Here is a 20,907-nt window from a genome sequence, read left to right on the forward strand (position 1 = left end):
TTGGTCATTAAAAGAGCCCACCACAGCTGAGGGGGCGGGGGTGATGCTCAACTTTAATTAATCCCAGCACTCAAGAGGCAGAGGCAGGTGGATCTCTGTGAGTTCAAGGACAGCCAAGGCTATATAGTCTTTAAAAATCTAAAAGGTCCACCACAATGGCAGTAAAACGAATAAAGCCACAATGATGACAAGAACAAGGTGGGAGGCAGGAGGAACGGGACCAATTCATATCCTGAAGTTAGAATGTCGATGTACAAGACAGCAAAGGAGGAAGCTACCACATGGGAAGCTAGCAGGCTACATGGAGGTGTTCCTCAGACCTGCCCAGAGAATCCAAGAGGGAATCTGGTTCTGAGAAACAACTCCTGAGGACAGGAAGGGAAAGAAGCAAAACACTGCGATCAACTTGAGGGCCGCCTGCAGAACAAGTGCACTAATTGGCTCCATCGCTGTCATGTCCCAGGGAAGGCAGCTAATGTTAGGTAGAAACAGGAGGCCAGGCCTCCAAAATATTAAACCAATGGACTAGAGCAGAAGTTGACAAACTTCTGTAAAGAGCCAGCTAGTAAATACCTCAGGCTTTGTAGGCCAAAAGGGGTCTCTAGCACCTGTTCTTCGGTGGGGAGCATGAGCTAACAGTAAGTCAGACTGCACCATTCAAGCTAGTCTGGCATCCCATAAGCCCCTTTCCCAACCATGCAGTACCACAGTAGCTCCCACCCAGGGCAGAGGCCCACTGTGGAAAGTGATCAACTACTGTGCTAGCAACTGAAACATCAGCTCTCAGGAATATCCACTGCTGTTTCATTCTTAAGTATGAATGAGCTACTGTGCATCACCAGACACTGAGGAAAAACAGAAGCCTGAAGAAGAATGACCAAGATAAACAAGGGAACCAGATCCCAGAGGAATGAAGCGGTTTCAGGGTCAGGAGATAATTTAAAAACAACAACTCTAATTAGTGTGTCACAGAAACCCAACACAATTTAGCTTTCACAAAGCAAGAGCAAGATGCTAGGAGAATGTAACTGGAGAACCAGAGGAAAGAGAATTTAAAAGTATCACTGCCAAATTAATACCTAGACTAGAGCACCTGGAAGACAAAGTGAAGACAATGCATTAAACTATAGTAAGAAAAGAGGTGGGGAAAGACAACTGAAAGGCACATGTGCTCAATCTTGGAAGTCTACTCATTAATAGCACACATAAGAACCTGAGTTTGAGCCTCATGTGGTGGTGGTGGGGAGGTGTCTTAATTAGGGTTTTATTGCTGTGAAGAGACACCATGACCATGGCAACTTTAATAAAGGAAATCATTTAATTGGGGCTGGCTTACAGTTCAGAGGTCCAGTCCATTATCATCATGGCAGGGAGCATGTTGGCATGCAGGCAGATATGGTGCTGGAGAAGGAGCTGAATTCTACATCTTGATCCGCAGGCAGCAGAAAGAGACTATGAGCCACTAAGCCTGTCTTGAGTTTCTGAGACCTCAAAGCCTGCCCTCACTGACATACTTCCTCCAACAAAGCCACATCCCTAATAGTGCCACTCCCTATGGGCCTATGGGGGCCATTTTATTCAAACCACCAAAGGGGCTGTCAAACTAAAAGAAATGGATGAAAAGAAATCATCAAAGTAGGGAGAAAAAAATGTATACAGAAGAATGCCCAAAGACTTCAAACTGAACAGCCTAAGATTACTCAGAGCAGTAGTTGAGAAAGTTCAATGTAGACATAGACAAAAAACAAAAACAAAAACAAAAAAATCCTTAGAATATTATAAGATGTGTGACTTTTGTTTACGCTGCATGTGTTTAACTCTGTGAAGCTGTGTTACTGTGCCTGTGTAAAACACCTGATGGTTTAATAAAGAACTGGCCAATAGCAAAGCAGGAGAAAGGATAGGTGGGGCTGGCAGGCAGAGAGAATATATAGAAGGAGAAATCTGGGAGGAGCGATCTAAGATCTAGGAGCCAGAGAAGGAGGAGGACTCCAGGAGTCAGGCACCCAGCTACACAGCAAGCCACGGAGAAAGAATAAGATTTACGGAAGTTAGAGAACGGGAAAAGCCCAGAGGCAAAAGGTAGTTGGAATAAGTTAAGGAAAGCTGGCAAGAAACTAAGCCAAGCTAAGGCCGGGCCTTGATAATTAAGAATAAGCCTCCAGGGGCTGGAGAGATGGCTCAGCGGTTAAGAGCACTGACTGCTCTTCCAGAGGTCTTGAGTTCAATTCCCAGCAACCACATGGTGGCTCACAACCACCAGTAATGAGATCTGGCACCCTTTTCTGGCCTGCAGGCAAACATGCTGTATACATAATAGATAAATAAATCTTTAAAAAAAAAAAAAAAAAGAATAAGCCTCCATATGTGCTTTATTTGGGAGCTGGGTGGTGGGCCCCTAAAAGAGAAAAAAAAAAAAAAAGCCAAACAACCACCTACAACAAAGATCAAGAGAATATATTATATACACCCAATGAAGGAAACAAAATGAAAATAACCCACCCCAAGGTATCTTCAAATCAATGAGAATCAGGCTGGTATCAGCTACGTTGTCTTCTTGGTTATGAGCCTAGCCTTGGACGTCTGAGCCATCTCTCCAGCCCTGGTATCAGATATTTTAAAAGTGACACAGATGGCTTGAAGTCAACAAATCAGTGCTGTTAGTGTTTTGAGGGAAAATAAATTCAGTTAGACTAAATCAACCAAAAGCAACAACAAAACAAAGGTTTCAGAATTTACCTCCCCGAATATTCTTTCTGAGGAATTTATTTAATAATTGCTTCAGCTAATCAAGAAAGCAATCAAGAAAGGAAATCAAGACAGAAAAAGATACAGAATTTAGAAGACACCATCTGACCTAGGGAATTTGTGAAAAGAAGTTTCTGGTTGAGAGCTACATAGCATGCCCGCAGCATCCGATGTGCTGTCCAGACTGGAGGAGCAGGGAAGAGCTTTCTGCAAACGGAAAGGAGAGGCCATGAATGAATTATCAAGAGCAGGGAGGAAAAGGTATAGTGTTCTTTCAAACACATCGAAGAGAGGCAATCAGAAACACCATGAAAAAAGTAAACGGTGATAAAAACCAGTGGTTCAAGTATTACTCAGACTAGAAAGCAGTAGGATTCAGAGGAACTGCTGGGGCCTAGGAAATGACACTCACTGAACTGGGCTATCACAGGCACTCTGCAGGGCACGGTGATATTCACTATGCAGGTGGGAAAGAAGCTCCAGTACTAGCACTCTGCTTGGACATGCAGCAAATATTAATATGCCAAAATAAGGCAGGCACTCTTCAGTGGTTTCAAACTTAGAACCAACATTGAGACAAAGCATGGAAGATCACCCAACAGAGCCAGAGATAGAGCTGAGTGGTCGAGCACTTGCCTAGCATCCTCGAGACCCCAGGTTCAATCCCTTGTGTTACAAAGACAAGAAAAGACCCTCTACCAGAACACACTGACAATGTGAAGAAAGATGAAAGTTCAAAAGACAGTGAGGGAAGTTAGGAGACCGTGGAAGGCAGAAGAGATGGTGGAAAAGCTGGCCACACTCATATTTTCACCCGATTTGCATAAAAAAGGGTAGGTTTAAAGACACTTGGGGTTCCAAAGGCAGATATACACTGGGAGTGCAGGGAATGAGGGTCAAGGAAAAGGAATCAATACTTTTCTTTCTTTCTTTCTTTCCTTCCTTCCTTTCTTGAGGCAGGGTTTCTCTGCGTAGTCCTGGCTGTCCTGGAACTCCCCTCTGTAGACCAGGCTGGCCTTGAACTCAGAGATCCACCTACCTCTGCCAAATGTTGGGATTAAATTCGTGCACCACCAAGCCCAACAATATTTTGCTTTCTTTTTTTTTAAAGATTTATTTATTTATTATGTATACAGTGCTCTGCTTGCATGTATCCCTGCAGGCCAGAAGAGGGCAAAAGATCTCACTACAGATGGTTGTGAGCCACCATGTGGTTGCTGGGAATTGAACTCAGGACCTCTGGAAGAACAGCCAGTGCTCTTAACCTCTGAGCCATCTCTCCAGCCCATATTTTGCTTTCTTAATGAATCAAGAAAGAACTGAATAATTGCTGGGCAGTGGTGGCACACGCCTTTATTCCCAGCACTTGGGAGGCAGAGGCAGGTGGATCTCTGAGAGTTCGAGGCCAGCCTGGTCTACAGAGTAAGTTCCATGACAGCCAGGGCTACACAGAGAAACCTTGTCTTGAAAAACCACTCCCTACAAAAAAAAATTGAATAAATGAATACTGATCGTTAATGTTTGAAGGAAGCCAGCAGGAGCACAAACCCCAGGAACTTCATTGTTTTTGTTGTTGTTGTTGCTGCTGCTGCTGCTGTTTTTGTGGTGGTGACTTAATTTCTTTTTCTGACAGGGCCTCACTATGTAGTCCAGACTGGCCTCTAACTCTAACCCCTATCCCTGGTGAGGGGGGTGGGAGAGGGAGAGGGAGAGAGTCGTGTCATATAGAGACTAAAATAAAAAGAATATGCACAATTCAGAACAGAATGTTACCTGAACTTCCTGGCCCCACCCCACACCATTTTGACTTCAGGGTTAATCATTTCTTTGTTGTCCTCACAGTGTTATTACAAATGCATGCCTGCCTAAGTGGCATACTGTTTAGATCTACTTGTTTACGTGGCCAGAATCTCATCATGTGCACTTCCGGCTTCCTTGCCCCACCTGGTGATTTAGCCACCATGGATACATGCAGCTATAGTTCATTTCCGTTACCAGAGAGTCCACATTGGGACGATACCTTGGCTATAGACTAAGTACTGATCTTGGCTGCTGACACTGCTACTTGACTAACTCTAGTTTTGTTTTGTTTTTTTAAAATCATGAACAGCTCAGCCAGAAAAACTCTTATGAGAATAGCTAATCTTTTAAAATGCTCTTCCCTGAGCCGGGTAGGCACGGTGGCGCACGCCTTTGATCCCAGCACTCAGGAGACAAAAAGGCAGGAGGATCCCTGTGAGTTTGAGGCCAGCCTGGTCTACAGAGCGAGTCCCAGAATTGGGCTCTTACACAGGGAAACTCTGTCTCAAAAAACCAAAAAAATAAATAAAAAATAAAATGCTCCTTGGAAACAAATCCTCCCTCCAGACAAAGCAGAAAAACCTGGCCTGTGGCTAAAGTACTGAGTGTTCTAGGCAACCAACAGAGTGATTCCCAGGATCCCATCCCTCTGCTTCCTGGCCTGGCCTGGTCTCTCACACACAGACTCCTGTCTTCTCCAGTAAACCTGAGATTCCACACCCTGCTTTATAACAGGTAAACAATTGGCCTTTTAAAAGGCAGCCTGTATTTCTGAACCACACCTCTTGCCTATTATCTCCCCTGCTTCTTCCCTGGGTGAGGGAACATAGACTCTATTATCAAGCTGCAGGAGCCAACACAGTAGGATGAGCCAACACAGGCTTTGCTCTACCAGGATGGCACAGGAAGACCAACCATGTGAGATGCCAACAGGATGGCCCATGTTTGCCACCTGCCATGACCAGAGCCAGGCACATTTCCTGTGTTCTCTCTCAAGGGTTAGATAAGAGAAAGCTGGAAAACAGTAAGTGGTAACATGATAGTGACACTCTTAGATCTGTACCATATGCCCGCCATGGTATTAAGAACTTTGTTTAAAAAAAAAAGAGAGAGAGAGAGAGCTTTGTACACCTTATCTCCGTGGTTTGGATAGTGACGCTCTTAGATCTGTACCATATGCCCGCCATGGTGTTAGGAGTTTTGTACAACTGACTTATCTCAGTGGTTTGGAACCTATGACATCACTTTAAGGAGATTAACCCAGCATTTCAAAAAGGAAATAAGTAAGACTAGAAATAAGTAGAAAATAAGACTGGTGATTACACTATAAAGTCTTGCTAGGTCACTAGAATTAATGCTCTATCTTTGGCCTTTTGTCCTGTGAAACTTCTGGTCTGCTTATATTCACGTACATTTATTTATATGTTCGGAATCATAACATAAAATGTACCTCTCACTGAGGACAGAGACTAGAAACTGTTGCAAAATACTTCCTTATCTATCCCAGAACTGTCCCATCGAGATATATTTAGTTACTAATCCCGTTTAACAAAGAAAACAGCTAAAGTCACTTCACCAACTTCCTCTGTGCCCCACGTCTCAGCCACTGTCCTCACCTGCATTTTTAACACAACAGCCTCTTTCCTGTTCCTCTTTCTTCTCCAGACCACATGCTGTGCTCAGAACCTAGAACACTCTTCCCTTATCCTTCCTGAGCTGGTTCCTTTTCAACCATCAGGTCTCTGCTTGTGTATGACGTCTAGTTGCAGAGCCCCGTAGGGCCCCCAGTCTGGGCAGCTCTTGACCCATGGCAACTGAGACACTGTTCACTTGTTTGCTGTCTGTCTTCCCTTCCAAAAGAGAACAGACACATTGTTTGCATCACTCACTAGAGAAACTGGACAGAGCAGAACCTCACAACTGTTAAGTGAATAAAGAATGCCCCAGGCTTTTCATTGGCCAAGGCTGGAGCCAGGACTCCAAACCTAATCTGCCTGACCCAATACTTACTCCCACCCTGTACCATTAGGAAAGTGTTAGCACCGGGATAGAACTTAAGTAAGCCTAGTTCCTAAGCCTATGCTCCCACCATGGTGTCCCTGGTGTAAGGACACCATGAGTGGCTTTCAGAGGCTGCCCCTTGTGGTCAGCTGAGAATGTGGAGGGAATAAATGAGAGAGGAGACTGCACACTCTCAGATTTGAACAAGAGGAAAACATTACCAGTCATTGAAGAAATAACAAAAGAAATCAGTCAAACACATGCTCTATGCTGAGTCCAGGATTGCAACCAGCTCAGAAAAATAAGGGGTGGGGTTCTCCTAGTCAAGTGATATTATGGGAAGGAAGGCTGGAGAGGCAGCCAGAGATCAGCAAAAAACTTCAAAGATACAACTGTGTACTGGGCACAGAGGGCTAAGGTTGCAGGAACTTCACTATAAGATACATGGGGTAGCAATGGTGAGCTGTAAATCTGAAACTGAGAACGGAGAGGCAGGGGCCATACAAGGTTCTAGGTAGGCCCTGACTAGGGTGACAGGAGCTGGAGAGTGGGTGGAATACTTTGGTAACGCTGCCACCTTGTGGCTATGGAATGCCTGTCCCACAGAAAAAAAGGAATCTATGGATAGATCACTTGTTAATTCTCTTTGTACTGTTGAAATCTGTTAAAACTACTGTCAGTGCTAATAATAATTTTGGTACGTCTCTATAGTAAACATTACCTCTGGTGTTCATTTTTCTGTAAATAAGCCAAGTCACTGGGTAATGGGGCAACCTGATTTCATAACTGTGAGTTGCTGGACTCCTGCTGCCCTGGCTGCCTTAGGCGAAAGGGTTCTCAGTCCAACAGCCAGCCAGCACTGACCATTTTAAAAGCTTCACAGATGAAGTGGAAAAACTATACAACAATCCCAGCTAAGGGTTCCTGATGGGCAGCCTCACTCAGCTAGCTTTGGCTATTTCAAATGGTTTAAAACAGACTTTTTGCTCTCACAAGCTTTGCTGAACTCTAGAGGCACTCTGCAACCATTTACCCATAGGCCATAGATAGAGCATTTATTCTAGCGGCCTAGCCAAAGGAATACTTGTAACTGGCACAGACACAAATCTTCATTTGCATGTGAGGTGTGCTGTGATTTTTTTTTTCATCCCCTCTCTGGCTGGGAACAGCAATCCAGTTCACTGAAGTAAACTGAGAGACAATCGCCAGTTCTTGAAGGTACAGTCCCAGCCACAACCATTTCAGAGTTTACACCAGGCTTTTTGCCATCACAACCCTCAGTGGGCTGTGATATCCTATAACCAGGCTAGAAAAGGAGCATTTATCCTGATGGGCTGGCAGAGGGATGGCTGTGACTGGTACAAAAGGGACAATGCCATGATTCATGGGAAACACAAACCTTCATTTGCATAATTGAGGCACCATCCCCTCTTCGGCTATATGAGCAGACAGGCTAAGGGACACTCTTCTGCCCAATTAGACCCAATAAATGCCTTCCCATGAGTGGTCTTTTCTTGCCTACTTTTGTTAATGCAGCTGAGCTGGCAACACAGGGAGAGAAGCAACAGACACAGCAGCATGGCAGCAACCACAGAGGGAGCAGACTGGCAACGGCAGACCAGCCCACAGGCCGCGCTGCAGAACCAGCAAGACGGCTGGCCGCCAGACAGTAGAAGCAGCAGCTGGATAGTTCAGGAGTGGACAGACAAAGAAAAGAAGGCTGAGAGAAACAAGACGTAGAGAGGAGGGAACTGGAGAGGTGACTCGGTGCTCTTCCTGAGGATTGGGGTTTGTCCCCAGCTCCCACTTGATCCCTATAACCACCTGTAATTCCAGTTCCAAGGAATCCGATGCCATCTTCTGGCCTCTAAGAGCACTGACCACAGGTGGTGCACAGACATACATGCAAGCAAACACCCACCCACGTACATAAAAATAAACATTTTTTTTTAAGTAGAGAAGGCAAGAAGGGGCAGAGGGTGAAAGGGGATAAAAGACTATAAGGGTCAGAGAAGAAAAACTACAGACCCTGATTGCTGGAAGAGTTCCAGAAAACTGTCAATTCATTAAAACAAACATTCTCAGACACCCTAGGCCAAAAGATCGAAGACTGGCTGGTATCAAATGCTATGGAATCCCGACTTACACAAGCTCTCTAACACTTGTTGAGCTAAGAGTCTGATACCTGAGGCCTGAACAAGGATGGGAACACTAAATTCTCACCAAGGGTACCTGTGCTGCTCCATCTGCATGCCTACTGCTACTGTTCACTGCTGTCAAACAATGGGGATACAGAAGCGCCAAAGACCCCCATACGAAGAGTTTCTCCTCAACCGCCCATGACTTGATTCCTTTTCTTTCTTTGTGTGGTAAAGGGGATTAAACCTCGGGCCCACCCACACTTGTGCAAGTGCTCTACTGCTAAGCTATAACCTCAGTGTTCTTTCACTTTTATTTTGAGATAGGGTCTCACTAAGTGGTCCAGGCTAGTCTTGAACTTGCTCTATGGCCCACACAGACCTTAAACTTTTGAGCCTCTGCCTCAGCTTTCCAGTAGTTAGGACTACGGCCTATGCCCAAAGCTGGATTCTTACCTAGTCTCCATCCAGGTAGAAGGAACCACAGCATTTGTCTATCTCTTCACAGTAATTCGTGGCCCTCCTGCCACTGCCCTAAACATACCTACGGGCAGAGATGGCATCTTACTGGACTCTGAAGCAATGGTACTTAGCACTGGGCCAAGCACACTAAAATAGTAACAGTAGCTACTATTAAATAGGTGCTGTCTGCTTCTGAATAGATCACATACTGTATTCTTGAATTTCACCTACGCAGTACCTATGAGAATTTCAAATGCAAACCACAAGTAGATGTTTATTTCAATACCAGCTGGGAGTTCTTGAAGAGGCCAAAGACTCAGAAATAAAGGCAGGCATCCCCAGCAAAGAGTAAAAACCATTATCTTTCTAATTATAATGTGCATATGACGTGTAGAAGAAAATCTAGCTAGCACACAGGCTCCAGTTCTGTAGTCTGCATTAGGGTCTAGGATTCTGTGCATGAAAAGCTCCTAGGCGGTGCTTAGAGTACTGTTCCACAGATCACATTCCAAATGGCAAAACCCTGGGAAATGGACTGAGAAACTATGGCCTGCAGGTTCTATTTGACCCACTACCTGAGTGAACACCCAGCAAGCTGGAAGTGATACATTCATTTTTAAAGAGGTGGAGGAAGAGAAGGAATGAGGAGTCCAAGACCATCCGTGCCTCAAAGTGTGGAACATTTACTTCAGTTCTTTACCAAGAGTCTTCCAGCTCAGTATTTATGAAGTCACCAGCGACAGGACAAAGAGTCAAACAAGGAAGGAACACAGATCAGGCCCTGAAGCCAACTGTTGTGACTTCCAAATCTCTAGGCCACGTTTAGGTAGGGAAGGCAAGCCACAAAACACGGCACATGTGCTAGCAAAGCAGGGAGAGAAGAGCTCCCATCCCAGGCTCCCAGGTAGGTAGGGGTGATCATGAGGAAAGGGTTATGGAAACATGTGGGGCTGGGTGGGGAGGAGCCCTCACCAACTGCCACTATCAGTATTCATCTTGGAAGAAAAGCAAGGGCAGTGATCACTACCACTTATGTGCAGTGTCGCAGAAGTACTATTGAAAGGGAAAACAACAACAACAACAACAAGAACAAAAGGCCGCTCTGTGGATGCCGCAGGTTGATCCCAGCAACAGAACCTACTGAATTCTGGCTATGAGTGGGAAGGGGAGTGGACGGGCTGGAGGAGGAGGAAAAGAGGATGGTAGTGAAGTAATGGCCCACAGTCTATAGTCGGGTGGCTTCTGTGAGCCACGCCTGGCTATGGTGCCATCCGTCATGCTTCTGCTACCCCGTGTCAAGGAACACATTTACTTAAAGGTCGACGCTTAAGAAAGTAAATACAGCTGCCCATTTCCATCAACTTAAAGCAAAGAATCTGGCAGTCATTGAGTGAAGAGCAGGATCTGCTCTGAAAGGTTTGCTTGTCTCACATCAAGTGATCACATGTATTTTCAAAGAACAATAGTCCTCATTTATAGAGCTGTGGGAAATACTATGAAAGAGACACTGGGACAGGATATCTGGCAAGCCAAACTGTTCTTAAATGCCAAGGGTCAAATGAGAATACACGAGGATGTGACCAAATCACCATGTGTGCAAAACACAGTCTAGAATTTCCTGGTTGGGAACCGTTAAGGTCAACCCTTTTCCCTCATGTGTGGCCTACAAAAATCTTGACAAATCATGTCTTGATTGGGGCATGGAATGTTTGCCTTTTTAGTGAATTAAAAAATGCTTTCAGGGCTGGAGAGATGGCTCTGTTTAAGCATTCACTGGCTGCTCTTCCAGAAGACTTGGGTTTGATTCCTAGCACCCATATGGAGGATCTTAAGTCTCTGCAACTCCAGTCCCGGGGACCCAACACTCTGGCCTCTGTGGGCACTGCATACACACGGTGTACAGACATACATGCCAACACCCATACACCCATACACATACGAATGTTTTTAATCAAAACAAATTTCTGTTACTCATATGTTTCTGCCCTACCCAAGTTCATCCTGCTTGATCATACATTTGCCTCTCTTACCAGGAAGTGGGGTTCTTCAGGAAAGTGATGACCTGTGCAGCCTCCAGCACGTTGAAACAGTACATGGTGTAAGTGTGCTGAGATCTCAGTCTACTGAAATACTTCATTTTCCTGCCACCTACTGCTCTGTGATTTTGAATTGGTTACTTAGCTTTTCCTCACCTATACAGTCTTCTCACAATAGTGTTGCTCCATGGATTAAATGTATTAAAGTGCTACATCCCGAGTTAGTATAATAGTAAGGGTTTTAAAAGTGTTGGGAATTATCAGTTAAGTTCACTAATAGATGAATTTATTGCCGGGCCATAGTGATGCACACCTTTAATCCCAGCACTTGGGAGGCAGAACCAGGCAGGTCTCTCTGAGTTATACTGCACCATGAAGTAGGTATCAACCTTAGTGGTCATGGTAGTTCTTTGTCGGGGCAGCCCATCCTAAGAATTGTGGGATATCTCACAGCATGCCTGTCCTCCATGTACTAGATGCCAGTAGCACATACACATCCAGTTCCAACAACCAAGACTGTTTTCAGAGATTGCCAGGTTCTCTGGAGGGAAAAGCCCTCCCTCTCTCATTTAGAACTACTGTATTAGAATTTTCAAATTTGAAAAAGCCCTTAGTTTCCCACCACCCCGTTCTCCCCACATGCAACCACTATGTGCTCACCACTCAGATGCCTTGGAGGAAACAGGTTATAGGTGCTGTAGATATCATTGGAGAATTGCAACTTGAGCTCAGGGCTGCCTGTTAGGAGTTGTGCCACGTGTTCTACCTGAAACGGTGTCTTCTCCAGGATCACAACAGCATCTTCTCCATGGGTGTCCCCAGAGTCCTCATTCACCTGCCGGCAGAGATATCAGCAGTGGGTCCCCGGACGCCGACGCCGCCACTAGAAAAGCTGTACACCACAAGCAGAAGCCTCCAAAGCCTCTGAAATCCCAGCACTTGGGACTAGGAAACAGTTTTCTTGGTAAAGTGCAATCCATGTAAGCATGAAGACCTGAGTTCCATCCCCAGAACCCATGTAAAAAAGCTGGGTGTGATGGTGTTACTTAAAATCCCAGAACTGGGAAGGCAAAGATAAGTGGACCCGTGGGGCCTCCAGGCTAGCCAGCCCAGCCTAATTAGTGAGCTCTTCAGTAGTGAGAAACCTAATGCAACACAAGTAAGCAAAAAAAAAAAAAAAAACCCAAGACAGAAACAATACCTGAGGTTGACTTCTGGTCTCCACATGAACACACATTCAAACACACACACACACACACACAAATTAATAAGATGTTCTATATTCAGCAGTAGTAAATATTCAGCCAAGATCTCATTCTTTATAAGCAAGCAATCCATCTCATTAGCATGCAAATTTGTTTACATCTTTAATAAAAATTATATAGACACCAAAGAATTGTTTAAAAATTAATTTCCAGGCTGGGCGGTGGTGGCACACGCCTTTAATTCCAATGCTTGGGAGGCAAAGGCAGGTGGATCTCTGAGTTCGAGGCCAGCCTGGTCTACAGTGAGTCCCAGGGCAACCAGGGCTACACAGAGATGCTGTCTTGAAAAAAACAAAACAAAACAAAAATGAATTTCCTTATGAGTCATTATCAGTAAATGTTTGATTTGAATATCTATTTTATACGCCTGTATACCCAGGGTTGTGTGAAACTTTCTCTGCAGAATGAAGTCACGAGTGGAAAAGTTGTAGGCAGTCCATTCTAGAGAAACCTTGACATCTGCCTTGCCTAGGCCTCCTCAGTAGTTTGGGATGGTCTCCAACTCTGCTGCTAGACAGCTAAGCACTCAGTGTTAGAGCCAGCAGCCTATCTGCCTCCACAGACACGCTCTGCAGTCCAGGAACTCTCTATGATCTCCACATCCCAGCACACGCCTGGGTCCCTGTCACACATGGGAGCGCACAGCGTGTGGAATGGGTTAACAACGTAGGCTGAAGTCCTGGGAAGCAGGGACCACATCTCCTAGTTATCTCGTCATTTTCAGGGACAGGGCCCAGAGCACATTATTTGCCGAGTTCCTGCCGCCTTTTTATGCACAATGAATGATGACGAATGGGTGGGGAATTTAACACGTGCTTTTAAAACCGGCGGGTATTTGTAGGGAAGGGGAAACTGGGGCAATCAGACCTAGATGTGTGCATTCCTTGAATTCCACGGGCAACCTTGTCGCTCCATGCAGCGCAGTGGTGGTAACTCCACCTTGCCCGACTAACGTGATTGGTAGTCCCCGGAGTGGAAAAAAAACCTCCGCTCTCACGCGAAGATTGGTTCCCTCTTTCCCGCGTCCCTCCCGCCCCCCGGGTGCTTAGTGGTACCTTCCCGTGCAGGAAAATGATTTTGTCCCGCGCAGACTCCCTCAGCACTTTTTGTACTCTAAAGCCGGAGAACGGCAAGCGGACGGGGGCGGAGGCACCATTGCCAACGCCTGCTTCCTTCTCGTCTGTGCTGGGGGTCTCCGCCTCCTCTGCCTCGGGTTCGCGCTTTCTTTTGAGTTGAGGGGCCGTATCCGCCATGCTGCCCGGGAAGAGCTGTACCCGCCTGCACGTCTGAGCCGCTGCCCACGCCCCTTGCGCTCCCCGACAGCCTGTGAGGGGCTGGACTTCAACTCCCGGCATGCTCTGGGCAGGCAAGGCCGCTACTCCATTTCCCGGCGTGCTTCGCGTCTGGGCTTCTGCAGGTTTTGCACCTGCTTGGGTGGAGAGTTTACTAATGACTTTTGTGGAGGGGCAAATATAGTTCGGGTCGCTGAGCTCCTGGTCCTGAGGGCAGGCGGTGGGGAAGGGAAAGGAAGGCGGCGAGGTCCTAGAGAGGCTGGCTACCTGTTTGTGGCAGTGAAGAGGGCCCACCTCTGCCCAGAGCCTAGGGCAGGAAACTGAAAACACCTTTGGGCTTTGTATGATGGACACACAGTGTTAAATAGTGACGATTTACATTAACATCCCTACTCACGAGTAGGCGTGGAAGGAATGTTTTTAAAATAAATCTACAAGCCATTTTATTTCTTGGCTGTTATTTTTTAACAGTGGGTACTTAAACCATTTTCCATTTTTCTCCAACTTTCGTAATTTTACATCAGTTTTTTCATATATATATATATATATTCCTTTTTTGTTGAAAAGAAAAAGTAAGCTAACAGGGTGCATCGTACGGGTCTTTCCATCACTTCCTTCTACCCTAAAGGCTTCGTCCCTCCAAATCCAGTTTGCATGTAATTCTGTCCTGCTACCCTGGGATGTGATTTGTATTATTCTTTTATTGCAGCTGGAGGAGTGGTAATAAAACTTGTAGTTTCTGGGTTTTGTAGGTGTCTTGTGTGGTCATTCGTTCTGGTTAGCCCATTTTTCCTTCCCTTTAATTTGGCAACTCCAAATATTGTCAAGAACTGATAGTCTGCCGAACGTTATTTTTGTCAATATTTCTAATTTTTTACACAAATGTAATGGATGTGGCAAACTTTTTTCAGTTTTTGATATTAACAAGATGTAATTTTCAATCTGCTTTTGAGTTAGTAACAGTGTACCATGTTTTAATAATAGATTGAGTTTTGGATAGTATTCCATAGGCACATGTGTTAGATATGACTATTTTAGAAGTAGAGGGGCTTATCAGGGGACCTGGAATCTGGTATAATCATTTGCAGGTTGTCACTTGTCCATAGGCTTCCTCACCTTTTACGCATCCACAATCTGAGGTTATCAATTGCATGGAAGACCAGAAAGAAATGTCCCACAAGACCAATGGCAGTAACAAAACCTACTCAGTTCTAGGACATTACTTTTACGGAAAAATCTGAACATTTTTTTCAACTCAGAAAAACGAAAGAAAATGGCCGAGCATGATGTGTTGAATACCAGTGTTGTACCCAGAGTCCCCCAAAGACCACCAAGAGACCAAATCCGATGCAAAAGCAAAGAGTCTTTGTATTGTTAGGAGTTAACTCTGGACTCTGTCCGTCTGATGCAGCAGCAGAGCAGGAGAGACCCAGAGTAGCAATGGGGCAGGGTTTTTAAAACAAGGGGGCCTTGGGGTCTATAGACTACATAGGAACAGACTCAGGACTGATTTATTCCAGTGGCAATCATGTTAGTAACTTTTAATTGGCTAGTGTTAGTTGGGAGTTACAGTTACCATTTTGGGGAAGGCCTGGACAAGTCCCAGGCTTTGTTCTTGAGCTGCCATGGAAGCTGGCTGGACAAGCACATACTGATTGTGGGGGCTGCTCAGTGGCCCAGGCTCTGTCCTTGACTCATGCACATAGCTCTAAGTTGGTGAGGGGTCCCAGACAGTAAACAACTGGCTGAACCTTGAGCAGTCAGTACATGCAGAAAAGGGAGCTACTGCAAGGACTATGTCTTCTGTTCATGGCCCTCCCAGAAACTGCTTTTCTGTTAGATGTATGTGCACACATGTCTTAAAGGAGATTGGACCTTGAGCAGTTAAGCATGTGCTCTGCCACAGAAATACACCCTCAGTCCTTGAGTAGGCTTCTGACTTCCAGAGACAGAAACCAAGTCAAGTGCTCATCAAACTTCATTAGTAAAGCTTGTGTGAATTCCTGTCTTGACACCCCTGCTCCTGGCAGAAAGCGACATTCTTTACTCACCACAATCCTAGGTGTTACCCATGAGCCAGCTAGAGTAGAAGTCCTAAGTAGAAGGGCTTTTTAAGAGCTGGATGGGGCCACTGTTGTATCCTATTGTTTGACAGCAGCAAGCTGTGACAGTGCCCTCTAGTGAATTTAGCTTTTTTAGTTTGCTTCTCCTAAACTAACATGGAGTGATATACTCAGAAAAAAATTTGCCGTTTCTTAAATTATTTCAGAGACAATTCTAAATCTGGAACAATGATAAATGTGGGGATTTTGTTTTATTTGTGTCTTGGTTCTTTGAGGCAGGCTGGCTTCAAACTGAACCCAATATGATGAGTACAGGCATGCACTAAAATAATTTGTATTTGGGGTATTTATTCATTCATTTATTGTATGTGTACAGGGGTGCAAAAATAATGATAGAACATTCTTTTACAACTCTCAATGGGTACAAAAGCTGTTTGGAGAAAAATGGTTTTAAACCTGGGATGAAACACTATAAATTCAAAACTTGCAGATAAAAATTAGCTCTACCAACCCATTTCCTTAACTTTTGTCTTTATTCATTTCTAGTCAAAACCAACAAGCTATCTCTCTTGAAATTTATATACATTCAAGCCAAAAAGAAAAGAGAGCTGTGCTATCCAATAAGGGGGTGTAACCCACATTATTGGCCACATTCCCAAGGGTCATAGCCCATTGGTTGGCCACCTGCACACTAGGGCCTCAGAACCTTCATGTCTCCACTAGACAAAAAATTGAAGGAGCACACTGGGTAAGACAATACAGAGAAATGCAAGCTGCCCAGTGGGTTCCTAGAAGTCAAGCTGGGGTTTATTAATAATTCAAACAAAGCCGGGCAGTGGTGGTACACGCCTTTAATCCCAGCACTCGCGAGGCAGAGGCAGGCAGATCTCAGTGAGTTCGAGGCCAGCCTGATCTACAAAGTGAGTTCCAGGAAAGGCACAAAGCTACACAGAGAAACCCTATCTTGAAAAAACAAACAAACAAACAAAATTCAAACAAGTCAAAGTTCTGGGCACGGTGGTATGTGCCTGTAATTCCAGCACATGGGAGGCAGAGGCAGGAGAATCATGAGTTGATGGTCAGCCTGGGATACATAGAATGATCCTGTCTCAGACAAAACAAAACAAAAAAACAGAAAACATACAAACACCAAAAGGTGGAGCTGACTTGTCTTAGGGTTTCTATTGCTGTGATGAAACACCATGACCAAAAGCAGTTTGGAGAGGAAAAGGTTTGTTTCATCTTACACTTCCAGGTAAATCCATCACCCACTGAGGGAAGTCAGGGTAGGAACACAAACAGGGCAGGAACCTGAAGACAGGAGCTGATGCAGAGGCCATGGAGGAGTGCTGCTTACTGGCTTGCTCCCCATGGCTTTCTCAGCCAGTTTTCTTATAGAACTCAGAACCACCAGCCCAGGGTTGGCACCACCCATAATGGGCTAGGCCCTCTCACATCAATCATTGAGCAAGAAAATGTACCATAGGCTTGCTCACGGGCTAATCTGGTGTGGGTATTTTTTCAATTGAGGTTCCTTCTTCCAAAATAACTCCAGCTTGTGTCAAGTAGATATAAAACTAGCCAGCACACTGTTTCCCTTAGTTACTTTCTATTCCTGTGATAAGATGGCATAACCAAGGAAACTTACAGAAGAGTTTATTTGGGGCTTATAGTTTCAAGAAGTTAAAGTTCATGACCACTGTGGCAGGGAGCACAGCAGCAGGAAGTCCGGCATGGTGCTGGAGCCATAGCTGAGAGCTCATATCTTGAGACCTATGAGGCAGAATGAAAGAGAAAGAATGAGACACAGGGAAAGATGAAAATCTTTTAAAACCTCAAAGCCCAACCCCAGAGCACACCTCCTCCAACAAGGGCACACCTCCTAATCTTTCCACCAACTGGAGACCAAGTACTAAAACATATGAGCCTGTGGGGGCCATTATCATCAATGTGGGGGCCAAACCATCACACTGCTGGAAGGCTGTTAGGTCATCTTGGTGCTGTTCTTGGAAGGACTTAATGTATTTTTTCCTTTGTGGGCCTGGGGTTAGAACATGGGGGCCAATACATGCTCAGGGAGAACCCTACTACACCCTCCTACAGATTCGTTCTTACAGTTCTTATGAGTATTTTTTTTTTTTTTGTCCTCCAGTGTGGGGACCTGCCCCACCGGGAACTTAGGTCACCTGTGAAGAGGTGGCCTGGAACCGAGGAAAGGTAAGTGCACACCGATCCGTTCCCCAGCCTCCCTCTTACCCGGAGACAATCAGATGCAGCGGGGAGTCAAGTCAAGCAAGAACTCAAGAACTCGTTTATTGATAGGCAGTAAGCTTCTTTTATACCAGAAAACCTCCAAACCCTAGGAGGGGGTGAAAGAACAAACCAATCATTTTAAAGGGCACCCTATTTACAAGTTGTTTATGTCCTGACACTGTCTCTTGTTTTTTAGTATCTTATCTTAGCATAAATAACTTGAGCTAACTTTCTTTCTCACCGTTTGTATCCACTCTGCATAAACACCTTAAAGCTATTTATCTGAATTTCTCTCGGCACCCTCTTTGCAGCCCATGTATGCCCCACACTCCAGCGCCTCACCTCCATGAGATCTTATACCCACGTATTCTTGTCATTATGGTGTCCCATGTCAAGAGGCTAGCACCATAGATATGGCCACCTAATCCGGGACTTCAGTTTCCAAAACCAAGCTAAATAAACTTCTTTACAAAGGACCTAGGCTCAGGTATTGTGTTATAGTGTAGAAAATAGATCAAGATGTCTTCTTCTCAAGGAGGTACTACAGCTAGAAATTTGGTAAGAATTCTTACATTTTTCAGAGCTGTGTATGATGGTGTACACTTGTAATCCAACCACTCTGGAGGCAGAGGCATGAAGATCAGCCACAAGTCTGAGGTTAGCTTGCTGTGGGATGTCTTTCTATATTCTGTGAGTATATGTGGCTCCCATTAGATAATAAATAAAGCTGTAAAATAAATAAAAGGAGCAACATGTAATGGGACACAGGTAAAGCCATGGAACATATGACAATACATAGATTAATAGTAATGGGTTGAGTTAAGTTATACGAACTAGCTGGCAAGAAGTAAGAAGCCATAGGCCATACAATTTATTATTATTAAGCCTCTGGTTATTTTATAAGCAGCTGTGGGACCGTGGGGACAGTGGGACTGGAGAAACTTCTGGCTACACTAGCTTGATCTACACCATGAGTTTCAGGGCAGTTAAGGGCAAGGTAGTGAGATTCTATCTCAAACAAACAAATACACACCTTTGCCCCCTCTTTTTTCTTGCTGACTTCTGCCAGTTCTTCTAGGGTTTTATCTGTGGGTCCCCAAATAAATGATACATCCCAGAATCTCCTGAATGGTTCACCAAATAGGAGAGTTTAAACGATAAATATATATAATTACATAGGAATGTATATATGAATGAATATAGTTTCTGGCATTTGAATACTTGACTCCGGGTTGATGGAGCTGTTTGGGAAGGATTAGGAGGTGTGGCCTTGCTTGAGGAAGTATGTCTCCAGGGGCAGGCTTTGAGAGCTTAAGGCCTCAACCTACTCCCAGTTGCTCTCTGCTCTCTGCCTCCTGTTTGCCGCCAGCTTTCCTGCTGTGATGAACCCTCTGCAGCCGTAAGCCAAAAAAACACCTTTCCTTCTATAAGTTGCTTTGGTCATGGTGTTTTATCACAGCAATAGGAAGTGACTAATACAATCTCATAAATCCATAATTGGGAATATAAGTGTAAGAAATAACAGATTAAACCTATAATTCCAGCATTTGGAAGTTGAGGTAGGAGGATCACCATGTGTTTGAGTCCAAAAAGTCTCTGAACTTTCTATCTCGTGGAGTGGGACTTAAATCCAATCAGGTATTGGTTGGTTACGCCCACAAGCTTTGTGCCATTATTGCAGTAGCAGAGCTAGTCCCCTTTAAACCTCACCTTGGGTAACTTTGGTGTTACCAGCATCAAAGTTTGTGAGAATTATCTCTTGTGCAGTTTCGATTCCCCAGAATAGTCCTCTGGTCTTCTGCTTAGGAGACAGATGCACCTAAGTGCCCGTCAAATATAGAACAATTCTGTTAGGGCCGGGAGGACAGTTGCAGCACTTGAGCCTGCCCTACGAAGAGGAAGTGGAGAAACTGAGGACTCCATAGGCACTCATTCAACCTGTCCCTCATGGCTTTAAATTGTAGACACTTGGAACTGGAAGGGTCCTTGTCCATTGACATGATTTGGCTACCACTTAATTTTGAAGGCAATAGTTACTCAACAAAAGGGTAGTGCAATTTTTTTTTTTTAAGTTTCTTGAGAGAGGGTCTCTCTGTGTAACCCCCGTGGTTGTCCTGAAACCCGCTGTGTAGACCAGGCTGGTCTAAAACTCATGGAGATCCACCTGCCTCTGCCTCCTGGAAAGCTGGGATTAAAGGCATGTGCTGCCGCCACCGCCACCACCACCACCACCTCCCAGTTCAATCTACTTTGTAATGCCTTTAGTAATAAAGAACTCACAACCCAGATTGTCCTAATTTTTGTCGAATAGCCTGTAGAATCTTTAGAATAAATAAAACATAAAATTTAAAAAAATAAATTTTATTTATTTCATTTGAGCTATGGAGTGAGACCTTGTCTTGGAAAACAAAAAGCAGGGCTGGAGACCTGGCTTGGAGGTTGAGAGTGCTTTCTGCTCTTCCAAAAGACCCAACTTCACTTCCATTACTCATGTGGCAAGTTCCTGTAAGTCCAGCTCCAGGGGATCCGGGGGATCTCTTCAGGATTCCAAGGCCACGTGCACTCATGTCCTACTGCCCTCCCCTCATGTAAGAACCCACAGCAGGCACAGGTTAGTGGTGAAATGACTGACCCATTCCCTTTAAGCAGTATGACATCAATGCCTGAATGGCTGCTGTTGTGAATTCCTTCACAATTGCACGGGAGGTGCACAGAAACCAAGTAAAATCTATAGTCATTTAAAATCAATAATGTAGTATGGTACTTAATGTCAAACTAACGTATTATATCTATGCTATTGATAGTCATATGTATGTATAATTTTAAGTCACTCTTTATAGTAGCAGCAG

The 20,907-nt window shown here is 44.8% G+C and overlaps 1 protein-coding gene across 1 annotated transcript in view; it reads right to left on the minus strand.

The window, feature by feature from the left end:
• The window catches only part of Dcps (decapping enzyme, scavenger), a 44,917-nt gene extending 31,089 nt beyond the window's left edge, over positions 1–13,828 (minus strand). Inside the window, exons 1-2 of the mRNA XM_059266743.1 lie at positions 13,506–13,828; positions 11,846–12,020 (exon numbers count right to left, since the gene is read on the minus strand). Coding sequence (XP_059122726.1) covers positions 11,846–12,020; positions 13,506–13,805 — 475 coding nt within the window. The 5' untranslated portion in view covers positions 13,806–13,828. The remainder of the gene's footprint in view (positions 1–11,845; positions 12,021–13,505) is intronic.
• Between the last annotated feature and the right edge of the window lie 7,079 nt (positions 13,829–20,907).

This window comes from Peromyscus eremicus, chromosome 7 (assembly GCF_949786415.1).
Source record: "Peromyscus eremicus chromosome 7, PerEre_H2_v1, whole genome shotgun sequence".
Classification (NCBI taxonomy): domain Eukaryota; kingdom Metazoa; phylum Chordata; class Mammalia; order Rodentia; family Cricetidae; genus Peromyscus; species Peromyscus eremicus.